The sequence below is a fragment of the Hordeum vulgare genome, chromosome 1H (genome assembly GCF_904849725.1).
Source record: "Hordeum vulgare subsp. vulgare chromosome 1H, MorexV3_pseudomolecules_assembly, whole genome shotgun sequence".
Lineage (NCBI taxonomy): Eukaryota > Viridiplantae > Streptophyta > Magnoliopsida > Poales > Poaceae > Hordeum > Hordeum vulgare.
In genome coordinates, this window is record NC_058518.1 from 365071809 (window position 1) to 365089381 (window position 17573).

A 17573-nucleotide genomic window follows, 5' to 3' on the forward strand; every position below is an offset into this window, starting at 1 on the left:
ACGGCGAGACCGGCTAGCATGATGCAGCCGGCCGGCCCGGCACGACCGGCACCAGCAAGCCTAGCACCGGTCCAATCAATCCGGCGAAACCACTTTTACGGAAAGTTATTTAGGTGAGCTGTTTGGAGGTGCTCTAACATTAGGGAAGTTTGCAGGCACCGGCAACAGAGGGAGGCATGGATTCAGTTAGGATGAACACATGAACACGTTGTAAGGCTAGTTGTGCGAAACATCACAGCTCTCTCACCGCAATTCATCATTAATCTTAGGAAAAGTAATGTCATTCATCATGCAATGCACAAGGATCCTATTCGCAACGTGGAACTACACTGTCCCCGCTAAAACTCCAGCGAAATTCATGTGCCTTCTCATGCACCCCAAATGGCACACCAACCTTAATCTGTAGTCAAAACAATGAAAACATGCACGGTAAAGTTGCCTACCCACCTCGACGGCCTGCCGATCCTCTAACCTATAACGAATTAGTACATACTGATTAGTATACTAAGCACGACCTACGCCCGTTTGGTCATTTCTCCATCGCATTCTGAGCAGGCGGCGGACTCTGAAAGGAGAAGCTGTCACGGTGATCCGGCGTCGCGGCGTCCACGTCCACACGGACCTCCGAATCCAGGCTCCTCTGCTTCGTGGGCGGGATGAGGTACCTCGTCTGCGCCTCGGCGTCCGTGTCGGAGCAGTCCGAGTCGGAGAGCGCCCTGGTGGCGCCGACGTGCGCTATGGTCTTGTAACGGTGGAGGTGGTGCCGGTGCGCCGCCGGCGCCGCCTCGGCGACGAACTGGCACTGGCTAAGCCGGCCTGCCTCGCTCGCGTCCGTGGCCGGAGTCTCGGATGGGGCATGCGATGACCCCTTCTGCTGCTGTTGCTGCTGCTGCTTCTTCTTCACCGTCTTGTGCCACTTCTTCAGGGCCGTCGCCGTCTGCTCGTCGAAGATGGTTCGCTTCATCGAAGATCCCATCTGGAGAACAGTCATTTCTCCGTTAGTCGTCGAATTTACGGATAAAATTGCTTTCACAGTTGTGATGATCAAAGTGTGTGTCAGTAGAAACTAAAGTTGGATAGTTACTGAACATTCGTGGGCAGTGTGAGTAGGTACCTGAGATACAAGTGCATGGAGTGGAAGCGTGATGTAGCTGCACACAAATTGGACGACACCCCTACACATATGAGTACGTAGGAGCAGCCACAGTTAGTAACTTAGTATGACTGAGGAATAAATCAGTATGCAGATACAGTATTTGATACTCACCCAAGGCAGACTCTTGCAATGGTAAACTCAAAGTTGTCATGGAAACAGGACCTCAAGCCGAATTCATACTGCACGAAAGTTACTGTTATCATCAAACGAGTACTAAGTGGTACCATAAAAAATGATTCCAAATGTCGATTGTAGTCTTACCCAAATCCAAAAGAAATAAGTAATTTCAAATGCATTCTGCAGGAACAAAGAACAGCTATTAGAAGTTTTGACAGCGCTATCCTTCAATTCAATTCCAAAGTGAATGCACAAGGCTAGGGATTGAAATATTATATGACAATGAAACAAGTATGCTCTAGTTACAACTGTTCTTTTTTCCTGGCAAACATGTGAGTTCAAGTGCAATTTACCATAGTTAACAAGAAACTATTCAGCAGCAGAACGAACCATTACTACGTGACTAATGTACACAATTGAGGCTAAAATGCAGGTCCGTATTTTCAAATAATTTAGTCTGGTCGACAAGGGTCCTTTTCTGGCCCTTTAACTGACCTGGAATAATGCAAAATGGATAAGGTGAAGAACCATATGAGGCTTTCCGAACCAGAAATGTTCATCACTGAGTTTCACCACTGGCATTCCTTGAATAACTGTGTGTTTTTCTGTAATTTCAACAGCCATCCTTGCAATTATAGCCTGCAGCTTTGTTCCAACAGCTAAAATCACCTAGATATACAGAAGCATGGTTAGGAACTTAGCAACATGAATATAAAGCGTGCTACAGTAATAAAATATATAATAGTAAGAACTTACTACAAGGGGAATTGTGGAGAACCAGAACAAGTTATGCCATCCTGAAGAATGAATATTTCGAATTAAATAATATCATATTTTCACAGAAAGCTTCCCAAAGATCCCTGTGTCCTAGAAATTATAACGTGCCAAATTGCACAGGAACTCCATCAAAGGAAATATATAACTCACCATGAACATTGAAGAGCATAACAGCCAGAGCAGAGGCCCATAAAGGTGGACTAATAAAACAATGATGATACAAATGAGTCATTCAGTTATTAGGAAGAAAATAAGGATGGTTCGTAGGCCTCCTTACCTAATGCCAACAACTGTCTTGAAATCATCCTCCAAAGATCTCTTGATGTACTTTCGAAAATTGAACCTAGTCCCTGGGGATAAATGAGCCTATGCAAAGGTAAATCATCAGTGTAGGCTAAAAACAGGAACTTACTGGAGATATGAAGCTACTCACAGCAATAAATCCGTGCCGCAATGTCAGGTAGTCTGTCCTCCGAACAGATCTGAAAAACTGCCTAAAGAAGCTCACCTGTATAAAATCAAACGATAACAAGTTCCTGAGCTAAAGCATTTCTAGATACATAAATGACGAGGATGTTTTAACTTTATTTAGAACAGCTTCACACCTGTTCGCTGTAGCCTATGGTTCTATTATAAGAAAAACACTATCGACACGTTCGGTTTGTGCTCAGGTAACGTGTTTGGTCCGGGTATCGGGAAGCTCCTTTTTGAACTACTTTTACCGAATATGAGATCTGTTTGTTTTGAGCGTCCAGCTCCCGGTTTTCTAATCACCTTTAGTCCTGCCGTTTTCAGTTTCATGACCCCAAGTATCGAAAGACACCGCTACCTAATACGTCGTGGGCCTACCAAACGCCAGGTACTGTTTGGAAAGCGCTATAATTGGAAGCCGTGACATTTCCTTCGAACCAAACGCGTCGTATATGATCTTGGAAAACCATTGGGCTCCTATTCAGTAAACTGGTAATAGCTCACCAATGAGTATAAACATTTTGGAACTCGAGTTCCCCCGGTTGGAAAAAGTCAGTATATATCTTTCATAGTTAATGTTCAGGAGAAATGTAGAATGGTAAATACTAATTTTGTTTTCTGCGATAAGTACTAACTAATATTTGATATTCAGTAGAAATGTGGAATGGTTAGCCCTAACTGATATTTGATATTCAGTACAAATGTAGATAGTAAGGAATAATTATGCCTGGGCCAGATATATTCAAAGCTTCAGGTCGTATATTAATCTAGGAGCTTAAATTTGCAATTTACTCTGAAAATTTGATACATTATGCTACTTCATAACCATCGTTGGGAGGAATCAGGAGAGAACTTACAACATAGAGCATAGTTGTGCTTTTGCTCCAACAGCTCGCGTGCTGCCTCACAAAAGAAGTCTGGTGAGTGAGCCGGAATTTCGACGGATCTGAAAAGTAAAATATCAACAATGGGTACCAGCAGATTAAAAAAAATGCCTCACAAGAGATTACGAATAAGCTGATTAAAAAGGTAACACATTGATTCTACTTGTACCATAACAAGAGATAAACAATGGAGACACTACCGGCTGAAAATTCATAGGTGATGGAGGAAGTATCCTTTTCCCACTCCTTCCATATCCGCGTCTGCACAGAAAATTTCTGAGTTATTTCAAGCTTGTGGCCTTGCTCAAGTACACTAACTAGTACTCCTTCTGTCTAGATACATGAAATCCTTTCATACTTTTGGAAATTCAGAACAGGCACCTGTATGCTGCCTGAGGAATAGACCTTACCTTTGCTCTGCCCAGGGACATTGTAATAGCACTGAACGTTACATGGAAGACGGCCAGGAAGAACACGAAGATATGTAGCTGGTGTAACCCATCGGTCGAAACGAGTGACACCATGCCCTGAAATGGTATTGGGATTCCACTGATAAACAAAACATTTTTTGAATGACCAACCCATTTCTGAAGATGAGAGGAACAGAGAACAAATACAACCAATCCTCCCTTTCAAAAATAATACTAACAATCAATCTCGTTAACCTGACCCAATCAGTGGCGTCAAAGAAATCAGTGTCATGAACCTGGCTACTGCACGATATAAACCAAACGACACAGTAGTTAACTCACTTTGGGGCATGAGAAGTTGGCCGGCTCTTCAGACAGGTGACGTCGGCCGTGGCCTTTGGGCTCTCCGTGGTCGGAGCTCCTGGAGAGCTTGCAGGGCAGCATGGTGTCGGCGGCCCCCGCCGGAATGCAGATGCGCGATATGTACCTCGCCGTGACAGTCAGCAGCAGCGAGATGAAGCCCAGAGTCATGAGCTCTGCACATGGCAAGCATCAACTCCCGTCAAATTGCTCTTCACACGGAAGGAAACAAAGAGAAGATTTGGGGGTGGGGAGGAGCGTGCCGCAAAATGTACCGGATTTGACCTTCTCCAGAGCGTCGAACAACGCCTTCTTCTTCCTCTTGCTGAACCACTGCAGGCAAGGCACCGCCATGCCCAAGAATGGCGAGGAGGATGTGTTGGACGGGTTCAGGGAGATGGAAAATGGAGCGGAGGGAGCCTGGGGGGTGTACCTGGCCGAGGTGGTGGAGGATGCCCTCGAGGAGGATGGAGACGGCGACGATGACGGCGCAGACGGCGACCACGGCCCACGTCGGCGTCTGGTCCAGCGCCCGCGCCCCCTCCCCGCCTTCGCCGCCGGCCATACCCGATCTGCTCCTCCGCGCTCCGGCTCCGGGGCAGCAAGCTGCAGGCCGCGTTAATGGCGGTACCTAAACACTCAACAGTGAAGTGTTACTCCGAGCGGAGCAGATGGGGCGCCAGCCGCTGCTCTGATATAACTTCGCCAGACAAGCTGCGTTTTTTCTTATCGATTAAAGGGAGGGACAAAGTTCAAACGACGACCTCGGTCAGAAAGCGAGGGCTTCCAGAGAGGAAAAGGGCAGGCACATGGCATCTCCTCTGCCCTGCATAAGAGGGATTTGGCGGGCCCCTCTGCGGTGACTATCTTTTCATACCACCTGCCCCTTGTACCCTTTTAGGGCATGTAAGGACATGAGCACTGAGGGCAGTGGTAGGTGCCGTCCCCGATGCATCCAGTTAGACACGGAAAAATAACTTTTTCAGTCACATTATCAAAAATTAATATCTTCTATATTATGGGTCCCAATGTCATAATCTTTTGCTCTCATATTTTTTCATCTTTTTCACTTTTTCTGCCCAAGGGGCTGCCTCCTGCAGAAGATCCCCTGACATGTTTGAAGCACCACCCTAACCTATCTGGACCACCCGAACCTATGGGGCAGCATCCTTGGGGCTACCCGGTGTACATTCCCTAAATGGTGCTATCTTAGGTGTGCCACATAGGATAAATAATGAGATGAAGCACAAAGAATACAAAAAAAGGTTTTGACTTCTCTTATTTAAGAAAAGACAAGAGGCGATCTTTTAGAATAATATGTCTCATCATGTTTTTAGGAATAACTAATTATAGAAGATAAGACTAAGAGATAATTCATTGTAGACTTTCTTTTTTGTCATCTCTAAATTACATGCAAGATTTAAGATAAGACTATTTTATCAACCATTGTACATGCCCTTGCAACTCCCATTCCTCGGAAGAAAATGGAACGGTTGGTTTGAGTGAAAATAATAATATGAGGATTTTTTATTGTTGTTTTAAAAAACAATAATTGAAGGTTAAATCTGATCATGGACTAGTCCGGCGATCCGTCCAGTAGAACAAGTCGGTCTTGCCTTTTGGGCCGGGCTTGAGCTTCATTTTACAGCATGGAAGAGAATTCATGTCAGGCTCATGCTTGTGTTTTCCTTAATTTTGGGCCGAGCTTGCATGTGTGTAGGCTAAAATACAAATGTTTGGATCAGGGGTTTGGGTTTCGGGCTGCATTTTGGGTCGGCCTCTCGCTTGAGAAAATACCTACTTTTGGACTTTAGGCCTAGCTATGAGCCATACTATGAAGCTATGGGAGAGAGTCATTGAACACCGCTTAAGAAGGTTGACAAGCGTGACCAAAAACCAATTTGGTTTCATGCCTGGGAGGTCTACGATGGAAGCCATCTTCTTGGTACGACAGCTGATGGAGAGATACAGGGAGCAAAAGAAGGACCTTCATATGGTGTTCATTGATTTGGAGAAGGCCTATGATAAGATACCTCGGAATGTCATGTGGTGGGCCTTGGAGAAACACAAAGTCCCAATAAAGTACATTACCCTCATCAAGGATATGTATGATAATGTTGTGACAAGTGTTCGAACAAGTGATGGCGACACCGATGACTTTCCGATTAGAATAGGGCTACACCAAGGGTCAGCTTTGAGCCCTTATCTTTTTGATTTGGTGATGGATGAGGTCACAAGGGATATACAAGGAGATATCCCATGGTGTATGCTCTTTGCGGATGATGTGGTGCTAGTCGATGATAGCCGAACGGGGGTTAATAGAAAGTTAGAGTTATGGAGGCGGACTCTAGAATCGAAAGATTTTAGGCTTAGTAGAACTAAAACTGAATACATGAGGTGCAGTTTTAGTGCTACTAGGCACGAGGATGGAGAGGTTAGCCTTGGTGGGCAGGTGGTACCGGAGAGAGACACGTTTCAATATTCGGGGTCCATGTTGCAGAAGGATGGCGATATCGATGAAGACGTGGGCCACCGAGTCAAGGCTGGGTGGATGAAGTGGCGCCAAGCTTCTGGCGTACTCTGTGACAAGAGAGTGCCACAAAAGCTAAAAGGCAGGTTTTATAGGACAGCTATCCGACCTGCGATGTTGTATGGCGCGGAGTGTTGGCCAACCAAGAGACAACATATCCAACAGTTAGGTGTAGCAGAGATGCGCATGTTGAGATGGATATGTGGCCACACAAGGAAGGATCGGGTACGGAATGACGATATACGAGAGAGACTTGGGGTAGCACCGATTGAAGAGAAGCTGGTCCAGCATCGTCTCAGATGGTTTGGACATATTCAACGGAGGCCACCGGAAGCGTCGGTGCATAGCGGGCGGATAAAGCATGCTGAGAATGTTAAGAGCGGTCGTGGTAGACCAAACTTGACATGGGAGGAGTCCGTTAAGAGAGACCTGAAGGTTTGGAATATCGACAAAGACTTAGCCATGGACAGGGGTGCGTGGAAGTTAGCTATCCACGTTCCAGAGCCATGACTTGGCTTCGAGATCTTATGGGTTTCAACTCTTGCCTACCCCAACTTGTTTGGGAATGGAAGGTTTGGTTGTTGTTGTTGTTGGACTTTAGGCCTAGCTTTTGCAAGTACAACCCGATATATGGTCAGGTTTCGGTAAAATCATACCCATAATATAATTTCTTATGAAATGAAGAACTAGATGGGTACAAAGTACAAATTACATTGCATACTAGAGTCAACATTCTCCCACTCTCTCGCGAGAGTAACTTCAACGGATAGCCACTAACCCTATGATGCAAGATAAAATTAAAATTAAAAATACATAACTTATGTGCTACGCCTTATCATCACATGTGCGTCCATGGTGATGCAACCCAAGGTTGAACTCCGGATTCTCATCTCCAAAGCCAAGCTTCAATCCACAACTTTCGGCGACGACACGATGCAAATCGCGCATCGATATAGCAGGATCAGAGATTGTGTGTTTTCACCAGAGTGCATAAACTCGACGTTGAAATCATATGTCCATCATGTGTTATCTGACTATGGACTCCTCGATAACGGTATACACGATCGGGCCGGCAAAATTTGGGGCCCTATGCGAAACTAAAAAATGGGGCCTATCTCTCTAACATCCCAAATTTTGGTATGTTATAATAATTACTAGATTGATTGATTGTTTGATTGAGTGATTGAAACTTAAGTGAAATTCCAAACTTTTTAAAACTTTTGAATGAGAGGGAATAAAATGACTTTCCCATTTTCTTTTGAATTCCAATTTCATCCAATACAAATCACTGATAGAAGATAACATGACTTCTTCAAAATAAAGGACTTGAAAAAAAGGTGGTATGTGGAAATAATTCCTTTTGCAATCTATTTCATATTTTGGTCCTATTTGAAAGTTTAAATGAATTCAAATCCCCTTGCCCAAATTTAAAATCTTGAGAGGAGCAATATGACACTCCAAACCAGGGCCCATTTGAAATTATATTTGAACTTATGAAACTCACATGACTATTTTGAAAATGTTTTATATTATGTTTCAAAAAACAATTTTTTAAGTGGTTTTCAAATTTACTTTTCTCCAAAAATAAAATACATGGAAAATAGGGTAAAATGATTCCCTTCAATATAAAAATGAAGAGAAATTAATTTGAATCCATTTTAGTATTTTCAAAATGTTTTCTTTGCATTTTTCTTAAACCAGCAATACTGTTTGAATTTTCTGATTTTGTGACAATTTTATTTGGACTCGAAAATATGTTCATCTCGTAGGAAATCTTTTTGTGTAAATTTTGATATATAATATGCCTATATAAAAGTATTATAGATTTTCTTTTATTTAGTTTCCTTTCCGGTTTTTGTATAATAGTAAATAAATCGTTTTTATTAGGAGAGTGACTTGGGTCCGTTAGCAAAATCTGGCCCGTATCCTCTTCTTCTTCCTCACGACCTCCTCCTTCCTTCGCTGCACGTACAGGAAGCTTCCTCACCGGAGCAACGAATCCCGAGCCGTCTCTTTGCCCTTTCCTTCCCCGACCCTCCCGGGGCCGTCTATAAATAGATGAGCCTCCCCTCTCTCCATTTTCCCCGTAGCCCTACCCCTCCCCTCGCCGTAGCGTCCCGCCCCGCCCTCGCCGGAGTTTGTCTCCAACAGGAACTCGCCGGAGCTCCTGCAGCCTGCCTGCGTCGCCCCACACCCCGCCGGCACCACCACAAGATCGCCAGAGCTCCCCTCCGCCGCTTGGACCCCTCCACCGCCCCGGCAGACCACCGCAGCCACCTTCCCGTCATCTTCTCCAACTCCGGCGACTATCTCTGGTGAGCTTCAAGAAAATCTCGTAACCGTTTTTTTTTCAAAAAAAGAGCAAATTTAGAAAATTCATATATATTAGTCTAATACTCCAAATCAGGTGATTCTTTTTGCATTGGATCAAAAAATTTATGCAGTTTCTGTAGATATATACTTTGACCATGTTTGAAAATTTAAATTTTGAATTTAAAAAGTTTGGTTTAAATCTTGTTTTGTTAATATCTGGAGTTTAAAAATAGATTTTTAGTTGATTATTTTTGCTACTAATCACTAGTGATCTTATTTATGAGTGAGTTCAATTTCAGAATTTTTGAAATATTTTAAATTAATATTTTATGTAAAACAGGTTCTGTTTTTGTTCTTTTTAGGTTTATTGCTATTTCTTTGCTATATTTGTTTTTAATTTGTTTTCTTTTGTAATGCTGACTAGTTATATTCTGATTTCTGGTATTTACCAGTAACTTTTCAACAACAACAAAATTTTATTTTTATTTATTCTTATTTGTTTGCATGGAATCAATTCTAGTTCTATGATAAGTTGCAAATTGATTTCATTGATAGTTTAATTCCCTATTTGAAAATACTTTCAAAATAATATTGTTTTATGAGAAATTACTTTCTCTTATCTTAGTTATTTTATATTTTTCTTTGTGTTAATTTTACTATTTTAGCGTTTTGTGTGTCGTTAAGTTTAATTAGGACAAAAAACTATTTTTGTGATTGTTGTAGTAGAAGATTCCATAGTTTTCCTTTGAAGTTTCTTTTGGATTCTCATTTAATTTGATTTATTGGATAAATTCTATTTGTTGTTGTGATAGTGATTGCTAGGAAGATTGATAGTATGATTGCTTATATGAATACTATGTTTGATTATATATATTTCATCGAAGAGTGACGAATATATAGTTCTATCTAGTTTTTCCTGTGAGCAATATCTATCTTTATCATCCTTACCAGGCAAGTTCACTTTGATCATAATTTACCCATGGATTTATTGCATTAGATCAACCTTCTTCACCCATTGCATGCAAGTAGGTACTTGGAAATTTTGGTTCTTAAGTAGTATGATATGATAGGCACCCCTAAACCCTTGTTACTTTGACCGGGACATTATTTTTGCTATGCTCCTAGTAGACGGGGTTTGGTTGAGTGTTTATCATGAGTGCTGTGAGAACTTAATAATCAAGACCTGAAGACTTCAAGACTTGCAAGAACTCAGAATGCAATATACCTCTGGGTGAAGGATGGTTCAGATGGGCTCCTTGGGGAAACCAGCGGAGGACCCGGGATGCATGGGGAAGCTCCATGACATCTTGCGGAAAGCTTCACCCAGGCACAAAGAGATGGATGGATATTTCAAGACCCGAGGCTTACCTGCACAGCCACAAGTCATTATGGGCTCTAGCTTGGTTGGACTACGTGGTGACTCTGGACGGGCGGTGCTACGAGATGTAGAAGAATGGTAGGATTGGATGGGCACCGACAGTGGCTCAGAGGAACCCGTTGAAAGACCATGTTTTGATCATCCGGTTCTCAAACACCCTGAAGTGCGAGGACTCCAACGGAGGCGGTCAAATCTTGTGGGGAACGTGTGCAAAAACTCTGCATAGTACTAAAACCTAATCGATTAGCCGTGTCCACGGTCATGGACAACTTGAGCCAAAGGAACTGAAACTATCGGCAATTCTCAACACCATTAAATCTTATTGATGTGGGTAATATTGATAACTTGGGTATGAGAAATGGTTGGTGGAACCTTCTCAGTAACAACCAACAATGTAGTAAATTTTGCTTTTACCTCTCTCTTGTTGTAGGAAAAAATCTGCTTTACGCAAAACTTAACCTACTGCCCCACATATGATATATGCATATAGTATTGATGATATTTTACCCCTCCCTTTTGTGATTTGCCGGCATATTCAGTATGCTGACCTACACAGCTGCAACGTCTTATGTTGCAGATATTTTCTATGATGAGTAAGTGTACGATCCAGGGTTACGGTATGCACTCAACCTGCCGTTGGTGTCTATTGGGACTCCACTCCCTTGACTGTTTCCGCTGAGATTTTGAGGTATATATCAGTTTTACGTAATTTACATGTGATTGCACTTTGATATATACATTGATGTACTGTGTGTGCCAGTATACTGATCCAGGGATGGCACAGATACACAGAGGCTTGACTCGTTTTGAGTCGGGTCGCTACAATCTCACTAAAAAATGAGTTAATGAGGAATTATAGGAACCAAATATGTATTATTGAAGCACGAGATAAAAAAGATGAATCAAATTAAATTAAATTATAAAGTAGCATATATTAATTGGATATCATGCATCAATGTTTGGATATTAGACAAACCGTTTAACTTACCTAATCTTCGGCCATGTCCGGTTGAACTGCTAAACTATGCTCTTTAACCGAGGAGGTAAATATCAATCTCTAACGAAGTAATGATCCCTGCCAAAAGTTAACTAAGAAGTTCAGAACTAGGAATCGAAACCGAAGTTAATCGAAAAGAAGGACTCACTAAGCACTTGAAGGCTAGATTCACGGATCGATCCAACGAGGCGCAACTTTGAAATTTGGGAGAGAAAGGTACGAAGGTAACAACCACAACAGTCTAAATGCGAACAATCTGATGAGACGAATGCAATGAGATGATCTTGTTTATTATAGTGACGACACTGATAACCCACAAGTATAGGGGATCACAACAGTTTTCGAGGGTAGAGTATTCAACCCAAATTTATTGATTTGACTCAAGGGGAAGCGAAAGAATATTCTCAAGTATTAGCTGTTGAGTTGTCAATTCAACCACACCTGAAAGATTTAGTGTCTGCAGCAAAGTATCAGTAGCAAGGTAGTATGATAACAGCAGTAGCAACAGTAACCAGTAGCAGCAAAGTAACAGAAGTAGCGACAGAGTAACAGCAGTAGCAACAAAGTAACGTAGCAAGGACCAGTAGTAAAAGACTTGTAGGCATTGGATCGGTGATGGATGATTATGCCGGATGTGATTCATCACGTAACAGCTATAACACAGAGAGATATGTAACTAGCTCCCGTTCGTCAATCTAATCTAGGCATGTATTCCGTATGTAGTCATACGTGCTTAGGAAAAAGGACTTGCATGACATCTATTGTACATCCCTCCCGTGGCAGCGGAGTCCTAATGGAAACTAGGGGATATTAAGGTTCTCCTTTTAATAAAGAACCGGACCAACGCATTAACACTTGGTGAATAAATGAACTCCTCATAATATGGTCATCTCCGGGAGTGGTTCCGGCTATTGTCACTTCGGGGTTGCCGGGTCATAACACGTAGTAGGTGACTACAACTTGCAAGATAGGATCTAAAACACACATATATTGGCTACAACATAATAGGTTCAGATCTGAAATCATGGCACTCGGGCCCTAGTGACAAGCATTAAGCATGGCAAAGTAGTAGGAACATCAATCTCAGAACATAGTGGATACTAGGGATCAATCCCCGTCAAAACTAACTCGATTACATGATAGATCTCATCCAACTCATCACCGTCCAGCAAGCCTACGATGAGATTACTCATGAACGGTAAAGAGCATCATGGAATTGGCGATGAAGGAAGGTTGATGATGACGACGACGACGATTTCCCCTCTCCGGAGCCTAGAACGGACTCCAGATCTGCCCTCCAGATGAAGAACAGGAGGTGTCGGCGCCTCCGTATCGTAAAACGCGATGAATCCTTCTCTTTGATTTTTTTCCGGGCAAAACGGAATAAATAGAGCTGAGTTTGGAGGCGGTGGAGCCACGCGGGCCCCACAAGCCTGGCAGGCGCGGCCAGGGGGGGTGGTCGCGCCTCCTGGACTTGTGGCCCACTGGCTCACCTCCTCCGATGGATCTTTACGCACGTATTTTTCATTAATTCCAGAAAAATTCTCCGTAAATTTTCAGGTCATTCCGAGAACTTTTATTTCTGCACAAAAACAACACCATGGCAATTCTACTGAAAACAACGTTAGTCCGGGTTAGTTCCATTCAAATCTTGCAAATTAGAGTCCAAAACAAGGGCAAAAGAGTTCAGAAAAGTAGATACGACGAAGGCGTATCAACTCCCCCAAGCTTAAAGCCTTGGTTGTCCTCAAGCAATTCAGTTGACAAACTGAAAGAGACAAAAGAAAACTTCGACGAACTCTGTTTGATCTTGTTGTTGCAACTATGTCTAACTCATATCTAGAGTTTTAGGAAGATCACAAGCAAACCACATAAGCAAATGACATCTAGGTCTCACGGTAAATTCATATCAATGGCATAATCAACTAGCGAGCAAATAATAATAAGTCTCAAACATCAACACTTCAATCAAAACAACCATGAAGCAGTACGAACAGATGGTATCTCGCTAGCTCTTTCTGAGACCGCAAAACATAAATGCAGAGCACCTTCAAAGACCAAGGGTTGACTAAACATTGTAATTCATGGCAAAGAAGATCCAGTCACAGTCATACTCAACACAGTTAAAAGCAAAGCATAAAAATGACAGAGGTGCTCTCTAATTGGTGCTTTTGTAAGAGGAGGATGACTCAACAGGAACATAAATAGACAGGCCCTTCGCAGAGGGAAGCATTGATTTGCAGAGGTGCGAGAGCTCAAGCTTTGAAAACAGAGATAATAGTTTTGGGTGGCATGCTTTCATTGTCAATGCAATGACTAAGAGTTCTCAACATCTTCCACGCTACACATGCTATAGGCGGTTCCCAAACAGAAAAGTAAAGTTTTGACTCCCCCACCACCAATCAATCACACTCCACGGCTAGCCGAATCCTCGGGTACCGTCCATACCAACATCAATCCTGGGGGAGTTTTGTTTGCAATTATCTTTTCGATTTGAGCATGGAACTGAGAATTCCAATTACCGGCCCCTTTCTCGTGAATGATAGTGAATAAACACATATCGAGGATAACACGCCTAGCATGGAAGATACTAATAGCTCCCTGTCACCACATGAGCGGTTCGGGCACGCAAAACATATTATTTCTTGAAGATTTAGAGAGTGGCACATGCAAATTTACTTGGAACGGCAGGTAGATACTGCACATAGGTAGGTATGGTGGACTCATATGGCACAACTTTGGGTTTATGGTAGTGGATGCACAAGCAGTATTCCCGCTTAGTACAAGTGAAGGCTAGCAAAGGACTGGGAAGTGACCAACTAGAGAGCGACAACAGTCATCAAAATGCATTGAGATTAACTAACATTGAGTGCAAGCATGAGTAGGACACAAATCACCATGAACATGAATATCATAGAGACTATGTTGATTTTGTTTCAACTACATGCGTGAACATGCGCCAAGTCAAGCCACTTGAAACGTTCAAAGGAGGATACCATCCTATCATACTACATCATAGTCATCTCAACATTCATGTTGGCAACCAAGGCAAACCATTATAAGCTCCTAGCTAATTAAGCATGGCATCAGCAACTACGATCTCTAAGTTGTCATTGCAAACATGTTTCTCTCACAACAAAGCTGAACTAGGAACAGTGAGCTAGTCATATTTACAAAAACAAAATAGATCGAGTTCATACCAGCTTTTCCAGGCTCAGTCACTTCATCATATATCGTCATTATTGCCTTTCACTTGCACGACCTAATGATGTGAACAATAATAAGAGTGCTCGTGCATTGGACTACGCTGGAATCTGCAGGCAAACACAAAGGAGAAGACAAAGTAATGTGGCTCTATGACAGCTAAACAGGTATGCATGCAAGAGCCACTAAACATTGTAACCATGGTCTTCTACCTTGACCCAAAGAAAAAGAAAACTATTTACACGGGAAAGCTCCCAACAAGCAAAAGAAGAAAATAAAATCTTTTTGGTTTTTATCAAACTAGACAGACACACGAAAAGAAAACGAGAAAAATAAAATAAACTAGCATGGATGATACAGTGGCAAAGTGTGAACACCGACGAACAAAGTGAAAGCATAAGCAAAAATGTAAAGTCGGTGAGAAACACATACTCCCCCAAGCTTAGGCTTTTGGCCTAAGTTGGTCTACTCCCATGGATGGTCCGGGCGATACCCAAAATCAAAATGAGGGTTGTACGGGAGTGCTGCAGCCACTGCCTGAATAGCTGCATCACGGAGATGAGCAGCCTTTGCCTCCCTCTCATACTCCTCTGCCTCTCCTTTGGTTATGTAATATCTCCATTTTACCTGAAAGTCAAAGAAGGCAGGAGCAGGAAGGGTAATATGGAAAACACGCCGCCGGTTAAATATCAAACGGTATAGGCGGGATTCATCATCCCTCTCAAGGAACTGGTAGCGTGTCAAAGCGACGCGGTCAAGGAAAGCTGTATGGAGCGGGGGATCTCCTTCGCGGATGGGTACTCCAAGAAAATTTGCTATGCGAGTGGCATAGATCCCACCAAAGAAATCCCCTTCATTAGCATTATTGTTCAGCCTCCTTGCTATAATAGCTCCCATGTTGAAACTTTTATCACCCGTTACTGCGCTCTTAAGGATACTAAGGTCGGGTGCGCAGAGGTGACAATGCTCAATCTTGCCATTAATGCATCTGCTTATGAAGAGGGCAAAATAATGCAAGGCAGGAAAATGAATGATCCCCATGGTAATCTGTGTAATATCTCTAGTTTCTCCGACAGTTATACCAGAGAAAAAATCTCTAACCGAAGATTTAGGAGGATCATTGAGACTACCGCAAATAGGTATCTTGCAAATTCTATTGAAATCATCTAAATCCATGGTATACGATTTATCATAGAGATCAAACAGTACCGATGTATCACGACCAGCTGGAAATTTGAATCTACGAACAAAAGAGGCAGTGAGAGCAACATACTGTTCACATTTATCGGAGATGAATTCTTCGAGTCCAACGTTGCGAACAAGTGCATCAAACTCATCTTTGAAACCCGCCTCAATCATAAATTCATCAGAAGGCCATTCACATGGTTGTACCTCGGCGTCCCTTGGTTGGTAAGGATCGGGCTCCCGAATCGCAAGACGGGGACCTCTCTTGCTTGAGGAACCACCATGATAGTTTCTCCTGAACATCTTCCTTTTCTGAAATTTTCAGTGACTCTAAGGAAAAGTGAACAAGGCTCAACTAAACTCGTAGCAACTACTCCAACTAGTGCCTAGAGGCCATATTACGCATCAAAACTACTTGGGACCAGCTAAAATTAGCATCCAAAGCTCAAGAACATGGTCACCAAGGCAACAAAAATACGCGAAGTATAAGGCACTAGAGCAAAAACTAATTGGACCAATGTAGGAGTCACTTACCAAGGAGTAATTTCCCCAAAACAGTTCGGAGAATGGTGCTTTGAGCAAAGAGATCGAAAATCCCAGCAAGAGGAGCAAGAACACGGGTTTGAGCCGCGAAACGATTTTTTTCTGGAGGTAGGAGAACCAGATGAGAGCAAGAATGAGTGGATGGGGTGCCTGTGGGCCCCACAAGCTTGGGTGGCGTGACCAGGGGGGTGCCCGCGCCTCCAGGGCTTGTGGCCCACTAGTGCAGCCCCCAGAAAAGCTCTTTGTCCCAGTACTTTTCAAAAAATCTAGAAAAAATCATACTTGATTTTCAGGACGTTCGGAGAACTTTTATTTCGGGGTACTTTTCTACCAGATGCTAAAACAGAAACCAGGGAAAACTAAACTAAATCTATCATTTTTCTTCTAAGAAATCAAAGGTGAAAGCTTGGAACAGAGGTTTGTGACTCCTCGATTCATCCATCTCACGGTCATCGAAAGAAATCCGTCGATGAGGTTGATCAAGTCTCCTTGACAAACTTTTTTGAATCGCAAAAGAGAACGGAGAATTTTCGAACAGTCAATAGGTCACCTCAATGGGGATGTGTATTTCCCCAACAAGAAAATCATACTTCATCTTAACAGGAGGAATAGGGCATTCAAAGCTCCCAATAAGAATCGATGAAGTCTTTTCGATAGCATTGATGCAATGTACATGATATTGTTTCTTTGGAAAGTGCACCGTATGCTCATTACCGTTGACATGGAAAGTGACATTGCCTTTGTTGCAATCTATAACAGCCCCTGCAGTATTTAAAAAGGGTCTTCCGAGGATGACAGCCATGGCATCGTCCTCGGGAATATCCAAGATAACAAAGTCTGTTAAGATAGTGACGTTAGCAACCACAACAGGCACATCCTCGCAAATGCCGATAGGGAAAGTAGTTGATTTGTCGGCCCTTTGCACAGAGATTTCAGTGGGTGTCAACTTATCTAGTTCAAGTCTATGATAAAGAGAGAGAGGCATAACACTAACACCGGCTCCAAGGTCGCATAAAGCAGTTCTAACGTAGTTACCTTTAATGGAGCAAGGTATAGTGGGTACACCAGGATCACCTAGTTTCTTAGGAGTTCCACCCTTGAAGGTATAATTAGCAAGCATGGTGGAAATCTCAACCTCAGGTATCCTCCTCTTATTAGTCACAATATCTTTCATGTACTTAGCATACGGAGACATTTTGAGCATATCTGTCAAACGCATTTGAGAAAGACAGGTCTGGTCATTTCAAC

General features: G+C 42.7%; 1 protein-coding gene across 1 annotated transcript; it reads right to left on the reverse strand.

The window, feature by feature from the left end:
- Positions 1-259: 259 nt before the first annotated feature.
- LOC123437443 (MLO-like protein 9) lies at positions 260-4948 on the reverse strand. The gene is made up of 15 exons (XM_045115710.1): positions 4609-4948; positions 4451-4508; positions 4158-4351; positions 3816-3932; positions 3606-3666; positions 3379-3467; positions 2484-2558; positions 2328-2416; positions 2201-2250; positions 2030-2070; positions 1769-1942; positions 1418-1453; positions 1268-1335; positions 1115-1175; positions 260-976 (listed from the first exon to the last, which is right to left on the reverse strand). The coding sequence occupies exons 1-15, from the start codon at positions 4738-4740 to the stop codon at positions 530-532; spliced, it is 1692 nt and encodes a 563-aa protein (XP_044971645.1). The 5' UTR covers positions 4741-4948; the 3' UTR covers positions 260-529.
- Positions 4949-17573: the final 12625 nt, after the last annotated feature.